This window comes from Oncorhynchus masou, chromosome 30, assembly GCF_036934945.1.
Source record: "Oncorhynchus masou masou isolate Uvic2021 chromosome 30, UVic_Omas_1.1, whole genome shotgun sequence".
Classification (NCBI taxonomy): Eukaryota; Metazoa; Chordata; class Actinopteri; order Salmoniformes; family Salmonidae; genus Oncorhynchus; species Oncorhynchus masou.
The window spans coordinates 54,603,109-54,612,556 of NC_088241.1; the positions used below are offsets into that span (position 1 = coordinate 54,603,109).

At 47.1% G+C, this 9,448-nt stretch overlaps 1 protein-coding gene across 3 annotated transcripts; it reads right to left on the reverse strand.

Annotated features, from left to right (window-relative positions):
* Positions 1-1,819: 1,819 nt before the first annotated feature.
* Positions 1,820-7,232, reverse strand: LOC135522791 (pyruvate dehydrogenase E1 component subunit alpha, mitochondrial-like). 3 transcript variants are annotated; one of them, XM_064949391.1, is made up of 13 exons: positions 7,087-7,232; positions 6,238-6,258; positions 5,894-5,974; positions 5,654-5,722; positions 5,339-5,512; positions 5,104-5,230; positions 4,754-4,845; positions 4,573-4,665; positions 4,347-4,502; positions 4,205-4,276; positions 3,443-3,510; positions 2,946-3,054; positions 1,820-2,820 (listed from the first exon to the last, which is right to left on the reverse strand). In XM_064949391.1, the coding sequence occupies exons 1-13, from the start codon at positions 7,147-7,149 to the stop codon at positions 2,656-2,658; spliced, it is 1,290 nt and encodes a 429-aa protein (XP_064805463.1). In that variant the 5' UTR covers positions 7,150-7,232; the 3' UTR covers positions 1,820-2,655. The 3 variants fall into 3 exon arrangements, with proteins under 3 accessions (XP_064805463.1, XP_064805461.1, XP_064805462.1); XM_064949389.1 differs by lacking the exon at positions 5,894-5,974 and having other exon boundaries at positions 7,087-7,230; XM_064949390.1 differs by lacking the exons at positions 5,894-5,974; positions 6,238-6,258 and having other exon boundaries at positions 7,087-7,229.
* Between the last annotated feature and the right edge of the window lie 2,216 nt (positions 7,233-9,448).

Sequence of the window (9,448 nt, forward strand, 5' to 3'; positions counted from 1 at the left end):
GGCGCGGGACGTGGACCCCACTCTATCAAAGTCTTAGTCCACCCTCGCCGCCGACCATGGCCTAGTAGTCCTCACCCAGAAACCCACTGGACTGAGGGGCAGCTCGGCACTGAGGGGAAGCCCGGCACTGAGGGGAAGCCCGGCACTGAGGGGAAGCTCGGCACTGAGAAGAAGCTCAGGCAGGTAGTTGGATCCTGGCTAACTGGCGGATCTGGAAGAGTCTGGCTGACTGGCGGATCTGGAAGAGTCTGGCTGACTGGCGGATCTGGAAGAGTCTGGCTGACCTGGAAGAGTCTGGCTGATCCGGAAGAGTCTGGCTGATCCGGAAGAGTCTGGCTGATCCGGAAGAGTCTGGCTGATCCGGAAGAGTCTGGCTGACTGGCGGATCCGGAAGAGTCTGGCTGACTGGCGGATCCTGGCTGACTGGCGGCTCCGGCTGCTCCTGGCTGACTGGCGGCTCCGGCTGCTCCATGCTGACTGGCGGCTCCGGCTGCTCCATGCTGACTGGCGGCTCCGGCTGCTCCATGCTGACTGGCGGTTCCGGCTGCTCCATGCTGACTGGCGGCTCCGGCTGCTCCATGCTGACTGGCGGCTCCGGCTGCTCCATGCTGACTGGCGGCTCCGGCTGCTCCATGCTGACTGGCGGCTCCGGCTGCTCCATGCTGACTGGCGGCTCCGGCTGCTCCATGCTGACTGGCGGCTCCGGCTGCTCCATGCTGACTGGCGGCTCCGGCTGCTCCATGCTGACTGGCGGCTTCTTGCAGACTGGCGACTTCTTGCAGACTGGCGACTTCTTGCAGACTGGCGGCTCTGGCGACTTCTTGCAGACTGGCGGCTCTGGCGACTTCTTGCAGACTGGCGGCTCTGGCGGCTCCTTGCAGACTGGCGGCTCCTTGCAGACTGGCACTTGCAGACTGGCGGCTCTGGCGACTTCTTGCAGACTGGCAGCTCTGGCGGCTCCTTGCAGACTGGCAGCTCCTTGCAGACTGGCAGCTCTAGCTTTTTGTAGCCTCAATACAACTAGAACATTTTAAACGTAATAACATGTATAAGGACACTATGTCAATACGTTACTATTCCCTCTGCTAAAATGAACTGGAATGTAGCCCTAAGACAAGTGAACTGGAACAAAGTTTCGTTGTTATCTGGTAAATATTCTAATAAGGTGAAAGAAGTATCATACCAACTCATTCATAGAATCTACCCTGTAAAGACCTTTATTATACAGATTTAAAATAGCTATTGATAATAAGTGTATTTTGTAATTGTGACCCAGAGACTCTTGACCATTTATTTTGGGACTGCTCTTATGTCAGAGGATTTGTGTGAGTTAGAATATTTTATTTTAAAGGAAAAAACTATTAATGTTAAATTTGAAAGACTCTGTTATGTTTTATTTTGAACCAAATGATATGGACCCTGATTTAACATTCATTGTTAATTTGCTTATCTTTCATGGAAGATTCTTTGTCCATAAAAGGAAGTGGGCGCAGAACAAACCCCTCTTCACATTATTTAAGATAGAATTGAAATATTATTTTGAAATGATCAGTAAATGTAAAAACAAAAAAGCAATTACGCACCATAAAAGTATTTAACAAATAGAAAATTAATCTTGATATGTAATACTGTCTGTTCGGTTTATGTACTCTTGTTTGTATATTTCTGGGTTTTTTGTATTTGTTGTGTTCATAATAAGATAAAAACATTTTTTTTTAAAAGATGGCTCCATCTGAGAAGCTAATCATGAGGTTTGGCACATTATTAGCTGTCTGCACACAGAACTCTGCAGTGTTATCAGACACAAACAACTAACATATCACAGTCTCTGCCAATTTTATTGCTTCCGTCAAATCACAACAAACTGTACAACAATCGTTCAGTTTTTCAGTTAGTGCTTGGATCAGTATCCGCTGCTCACGGAAAGAAGGATAGATTGATGCCCGGGAGGAAGTTAAAGAAGGAGAGGAAGAGCAAGAAATAGACCACCATTGATGGTCCCTTTTTCTATGACAATAATGACTTGCAGTATGATATCTCATTAGTTTATCTATCTAGTCAAAGTGCTACGGTGCTACAATAACATCTGGGTCAGAGGTAATACATACAAACAGTCAAACCTTACAGGGAGATGAACTTGGTTTAACCTAGAACCATCCCCACACACACTCCCTTATCCAGGGGTAGCCAACCCTGGTACTGGAGAGTTAGAGGGTGTGCAAGCTTAGTAAGTACCAGCGTGAACACACCAGATCCAGCTAATCAATGTCTTGATGACTGATTGAGTCAGGTGTGTTAGTGCTAGGCTGGAACAAAAGCCTGCCCTAAGCCATACACCTCCAATCTACAGACAGGTGGTCCCTCAGTGTCAAGAGAATACATAAATATAAAACTACATAATATACTCAATACAGTGTCAATAAATACCAGTGACGTCAGTGTCAGACTGGTTTGGATTGCTGCTACAGACTGAACTCCGACCTACAGGGTCATGACCTTCTTTCATATAGTGCATTTAGAGAATTCATGAGGGAATAAGAGAAGGGAGACGGAGGACAGGAGGAGTAGACTTTCACCCAGGGGTTGGTTGCAGAGGGTTGAAAGGGATGTGCAGCTGATAGACTGTACAGTAGTTTGGTCCATGTGTGTGTGTGTCTAACTGACAGACTTCAGTTTGACCCAGGGGTTGGTCCCACGGACCTCCATGGGTGGATTGTTGGCGAAGATGTGGTTGCAGAGCTCGTCCAATGGCGGCTCAGGGTCAGAGATCGCAAACTGGGCCGCATCCTCGATCACTTTCCTGATCTCTACATCTATCTCCTAATGGTAGGGAGGAAAGAAGTAGGTAATGAAGGAAGGAAGAAGGAAAGAAAGAATTGGACCAACTGTGTCTGTATGTTTGTGTGTCTGTCTGTATATTTGTTTGTCGGTGAAGGTGTGAGTACCTTGATCTCCTCCACAGAAGCCATGTTGTTGGACAGCATACGCTCCTTCAGCATGGTTATGGGGTCACTCTTACTGCGCACTTCCTGGATTTCCTCACGTGAACGGTAGCTACAGGACATTACATCACACACAGGAAGAAGAGGAGTTAGACCTTATTAGCAGGGTTCGGCTCCAGCCCTTCGTTGACGAGAGAGAGAGAGACAGAGAAACACAAACACACACACACACACAGAGAGAGAGCAATAGAGCAAGAGAGAGCTAGCTCACGCTGGAATGGAAGCGATGGTAGAGTGTTATTAGGCACGTCCCAAACCAACACTGAACAACACTGGGTGAGCCTACAGGACAGGCTACATTGGAGAGTGAAGTAGAGTGGCTAAACAAGGTAGAGGGCAAGAGAGAGAGAAAGGAGAGGTGTGGTGAGGAGTGAGGAGGTGGAGAGAAACCGGGGGTCAGGTGACGGTCACAGGGTCAGGGGTCAGAGATCACATCTCACCTAACCCCGGGGTCACTCATGCTGTGTCCATGGTAACGGTAGGTCTCCAGCTCCATCACAATAGGACCCTGGCAGAGAGGTTTCAAAGCCAGGAGACTCAAAATGCTAACCAACGCTCCTATGACACAGCTGAATGGCCTGATCAGTGAATTCTACACGCTTGGAAAGTGGAGACTTCATAAAACATCAAAAAGTTAACATTACTGGTGACACCTTGCAGCAAAGACATAGAACTGATATATGGTCTGTCCCTTGCAGTTTTGGAAACTGCATCGACATTTGAGGTGGCTAATTAATGGTAAATAACTGTATTGTTTTGTCCCACAGTTAGCTGATGATTAGCTATCCAGCTAAAATTGTTTACAGTTAGTAAGCAGTTGCGTCTACACTATTTTTCTAGCTACAGTTGCGCCGCCAAGTCAATAACCTGTCTCCAAAGATGACCTGATGTCTCTATATCTATGCTCTTTGGCCCTGTAGCACACCAGGAGCACCATAAGTGGTTAATTAAACTGGGAACAGTTACAGCTCTGTCCTATAGTCTCTTCCACAGACTGCCTTTATTCTACTGGTCACTGGGCTGAGCCTCCCTCTGTCAAGCAAGAGACACTGGTGTGATACTACATGCTGATCAGCCTTCTGAGATTTCACTGTCTGAGACAAAGTGATTCTTAACACTCTTCAAGCTCTTAAATCAGTTATAACTTTCTCTGCCCCAATCAGAACTAATCTTTTCCAGCTCTACAAGCCATTATAGCTCACCTTCCCAGCTCTGCAGTAGTCTGCAGCAAACTTGATGGCCTCCCTCACACACAGAACGTCCATGCCATCCACCTACACCACAGGGACAGAGGGATTAATATAGCAAAGATACACTCACTCACTGTGTGTTTGTGTGTCCTACCTTGATTCCAGGTATATAGTCTCCTCTCTTGAAGTAGTCAGTGCTCGCGGAAGATCTCTCTACAGACGTCCCCATGCCAAACTTGTTGTTCTCACAGATGAAGATACACGGCAGCTTCCACAGAGCCGCCATGTTGAACGACTCAAAGATCTGGCCCTGATTGGACAAGATAAGAGACGATGATGATGATTTAATAACTTCATTGTAACCGTTAGATAGACCTCACCTGGTTGGCTGCTCCGTCTCCGTACAGCGCCACGCACACCTGGTTGTTGCCTTGGTACTGACAGGCCAGTGCCACACCTGCCCCTAATGGAACCTGTAGACACACACAAACACACAGAGAGAATGCATGGGTGTGGGTGTGTGTGTGTGTGTGTGTATAAGTGACCTGTTCAGATAGTTACCTGAGCCCCCACGATCCCGTTCCCTCCATAAAAGTGTTTAGCGTACATGTGCATAGAACCACCTTTACCCTTGGCCACACCCCCTCTACGACCTGAGAGAGGGAGAGATAGCGAGAGGTCAGAGAGAGAGAGGGGTGGAGATAGAGAGAGGTCAGAGGGAGAGAGAGAGAGAGGTCAGAGGGGGAGAGAGAGAGGTCAGAGAGCGATAGAAAAATAATAAAGAGATTAGAGATCTATTTCAGGTAGAAGTTGTAGAGATCTAAGATCAGTTCATCTTCCTTAAACCCTGACTGTAACCATTAGGGGGAAATAGAGATCTGACCTCAGATTAATGTCTAGGTGTATCCCACCTGTGAGTTCAGCCAAGATCTCTCTTACAGACACGCCCCTTGTGAAGGTGTAGCCATGGGCGCGGTACGCCGTGATCAGGTGGTCTGTTGGGTTGATGCCCGCCTCGATGCCCATCGCACACGCCTCCTGTAACACACCACCAACAGCAGCTAGGAGTGAGGGGGTATGTTCTTGTGTCCCTGAGAGTGTGCGTTTATATGCTAATCTAATGTGTGTGTGTGTGTGTGTGGTGACCTGTCCGTCGTAGAGGTGGCAGAAGCCTCTGATGATCTTCTGCTTGTACAGCTGGTCAGCCTTCAGCTCCATGCGTCTCATGGTCTGCATGGTTCTGTAGTACTGGAGGCCCTGTTCTCTGGTCAACACCGCTGTCTCAGAGGGGCCCTCCTCCAGACGGTGCAGCTCACACTTCTATTGGAAACAACAGGGAAGGGAAGGAGAAAGACATCTCAACCAACCAATCAGATAACAGTTTTAAGAAGGAAGTTCCCTTGTCATATCTCGTCAGGGGGCTCGTCCAGCAGGGCGTGCTAAAAGTGTATGTGGACTCACCTTGACGTCAAAGCTGGCCTGTGGGGTGAAGTCAGCGAAGGAGCGTGTGGAAGCCACCATCCTGGCCCCCTGCAGAGAGAGAGAATGACATGAGAGAGCGATACACACACAGGAAATACAAGTCTAATAGCCAGCCACCCTCCTCCCCAGGCTAAATCCACCCACAGTGTGAAAGGAGGAACATGGCTGTTTGAGGTTCAGGTTTCTCTGTTAGAGCCAGCCAGCCAGTCAGATACTAACTAGTGGTATTGGTGGTTGTCGGGGTGTTGCTGGGGCAGGCGGTGAGGTTATATTGACATATTGGGACAGACCAATTAGCAGCTGGGGAACAGAGGAACCATCCAATCAGACCAAAGCACGGCCAGAGGTGTCTGACAGCTGCCCTAATAGGGAGGAGCAGAGGGTTGGGACAAAGCAGACTAATCTGTAGTCAGAACTATCACTATCTACCACAGTGCACCAGTCAGGGCCTCTATCAGTACACACACGGGCTGTTTTCTATATGAGCGGTTTTGTGTTCATGGTCTGACAGGCTAAATCAGGCCTACAGGACAGGCTGTACAGCAGAGCTATGAGCTCCTTACCTCTGACACTGTTTGGGCTCCCTACAAGAAAGCCAGGGAGAGAAGGGGGAGGGGGTGGGGGTGACAGAGTGAGGGGAAAAGTAGTCATTGGGAAAGAGAGGAGAAAATGAGTGGTGTCTGTAATTAATCTTTAAAACACTATGGGAACTTGTGCAAAAACTCATATAGCCCCTAGGGCCTAATATCTTTTTGACCATGAAAGGTGTGCTGATGAGTTTATGGTGAGAGAATGCAGCTGAGGGGGCTGAAGTTCACAGAGAACATTACAGAGGAAAATCTATAGACCAGAGGCAGACAGCCAAGAGAATAGCCCCAACCATCACTAGCCTACACACCATCCTTACAGCGCCACCGTGCGGCAAACTTGTCGACGCCGCAGGTAAAATGAAGCGTCTAACTAGGATGCGGAAATCCCTTGTTGTGCACTTTTACCCGCGCTTATGTTCTTATTGCCTTTTACCCTGTTATTTATAAGTGTGAACCTATTGGAAATAAATAGAAGAGTATGCAATACTCGTTAGTATCCCATTACACCCTACACATCTTTGTTGAAAAATTAATCTGGCAGAATAGAGCATGCATGGACAGGCTGTCAATGTATGTAACAACTCATATAAACAATACCCGCAGTAGACAGTAAATCGATTTGGATTTGGTTGTTGAGTTCGTACTGACTGACCATGTTACCAGGCCTACAAGGTCAGCACTGCTAGCTGGGACTGGAGCTACTACCAACCTCTCACCCGGCAAGTCTGGCTGGCTAGCTAGCTTGCTATCTCAGTGCGAAATCACCTCGCTAACTTTCAGCATCATGGACAGCGGCACGAAGGTTGTCAGTAGACTACGTACCACATTCTTGCTGGCGTTGCCCAGTCGGAACACGTTCGAGATGAGGGTCAACATATTTTGCATGCTACTGGACACCCTGCTCTACCAGTACAGAACAGCAGACCTAATTAACAGATTAACGTCGACAACACAGATCAGCTGGTCGGGTGGCCAACTACAACTATCCCGGGGTTGGCCAATACAAAATTAAATTACGTGATGATAATAAAGATTATAAACTACAGGTGCATTCCTGTACAGAAGTACCCCCGCATTCTCATCGTTCAATATCTAGGCCTATTCTAAAAGTGCTTGAAATCTATTTTCAGTTATTGCCTGGCTGTATCCTTAAATGTTCTAACGTTTTCACTGCTCTGACGGTATTTGACAAATGTATAATGTCCAGCTGCTGTCAGTCTCGGTAGCTACCCAGGAACTTTCTCTGTCATCAGAAGAAAATGGTTTATTCACAGATGTTCTACTTCTGTAACTCTGCTAAATCGTCGGGCAGCTAGAAGGACCATTGCCCATCTGTCCCCAGTCGTTCCCTTCACCTGAGAAAGGCAAGTGAGTCCGACCTGCCATTCACCTGATCTCGGTCTCACCTGTGCACAGTATACATTAGACTACATATGCCTACATAGAGTATGTAAGGAAGCAGGTAGCCTAGCAGTTAAGAGTGTTGGGCCAGTAACCGAAAGGTCGCTGGTACACGTCCCTGAGCTGACTCGGTGAAAAATATGTCGAGGTGCCCTTGACCTAGGCACATAACCATAATTACTCCAGACAGGGTGGGTACAGCAGTGGTTGATGAACGGTTTAAACAGTTCAATCTGTCTGACTATTCCTGGACTTGTGAGTACTTAAATCTATCTGGTTTCAGCTCATCTCTTAGAGATGGAGTCAGAGACACAGATTGTTTTTAAATGAAAGTTGTGTGATGGTCCTTCGAGAATTCCCTATCCCTATACCGTTCAGTAAAAGTGTGTGCCCTGCAGTACGTTTGTCTGTCCCACTGAGGGGATAGCATTCAGTGAGTGTGTGGAAGAGTTTAGTGCCATCGGGGCCAAGGTGGTCACATGCTCTACAGACTCCCAGTTCACAAACCTGGCCTGCTACAATTTCTAACTCCTGACCCTTAATACAAATATAATTTGATTGGTTGATGTCAACATAATCAAACTCAGGAAGTAGGGTGGGCTGGGAACAATAAGAATCTCTCTTCTCTCTGACATCACTCACCAGATCGCCAAGGACTACGGAGTCTACATGGAAGGCCTGGGACACACACTCAAGACAGGATACACACACTCAACCAATTCCCACACAAAAACATACACATATGACCTGTGCCTCCTCTACTCCTCTTCTCCAGGGGTCTGTTCATCATAGACAGAGTAGGCGTTCTGAGACAGGTTACCCTGAATAACCTTCCAATAGAACGTTCTGTAGACGAGACCCTGCGTTGGGCACTCAGCACATCCAGACTACACAGGAGGGCAGTGTTGACCCCAGTGTGTGTTTATGTGGGTCTCGGTCCTTTTGTGTCCAGCAGGATCATACCATGTGATATGACTAATCAGTCCTGTACCAATACTAACAAAGGGATGTTTTATTCAATCAGATCAACCCTGAGGAGGCATTGAAAGCCCAGTGGCCAAACTAGGAGCACACCAAGGACAACCCCAACACCCAGTAAGAGTGACACTCAACAGCTGACCAACCAGTCAGATCTAGTCTCAGATGTTGATTAACCAATTACTGTTGAGCCAAATTGCCAGTTCATATGGCCAAGTAGTTTAGGATGAATCCCCTTTCTCATGTTTTTTCCTGTAACTTCCTTTTACAACCACAAGATAGCGATCAAACTCCTCTCTTTTGTCAGCTTAATCACATCACATTGCAGTTTATACAATTAATGATTTCATATTTTAATTAGGGGTCCTAACGTTGAAGGTGCAGGAACACTACAATTATTGTAAACAAAGATGGCATTTCCAGACCAGTTGATGGCGCAATAGCACACTTTAGGGCTATAACTTCTGAACTGTTGACTTTGAGTCATGCAATTTTGTAAACATTATGTACATAAGGACAGTAGAATATGTTATGCAGGTATTGTGACTAGATAGAGTACAGCTACGACTGGTAGTTACTTTCTTAGCAGTTTAGGAGAGTAATTTAGCTAACCTTAACCTCAGTCTCCTAACCTGCTACAAAAAAGTAACTTCTGGTCGTAGATGTATTCCCCAGTCAGAACCCTATGCGGGACCGTAAACAGATCATTGTGGGGCTCCGGCCTTGTACTTGGATGACCCTGGAATGCTGCTTGCAGCTTCAATTAATGTAATATCTATATATCTTTTCCGGGTGAGACTGATGT

Bases quoted from the DNA above. Each gene is read 5' to 3' on its own strand.
- LOC135522791 (XM_064949391.1), bottom strand. From the start codon at position 7,149: ATGCAAAATATGTTGACCCTCATCTCGAACGTGTTCCGACTGGGCAAC. The intron at 4,666-4,753 runs GTAACTATCTGA...GTGTGTCTACAG, and splicing joins ACGGGATCGTGGGGGCTCAG to GTTCCATTAGGGGCAGGTGT. The intron at 3,055-3,442 runs GTGAGATGTGAT...AATGTCCTGTAG, and splicing joins ATGAGTGACCCCGGGGTTAG to CTACCGTTCACGTGAGGAAA.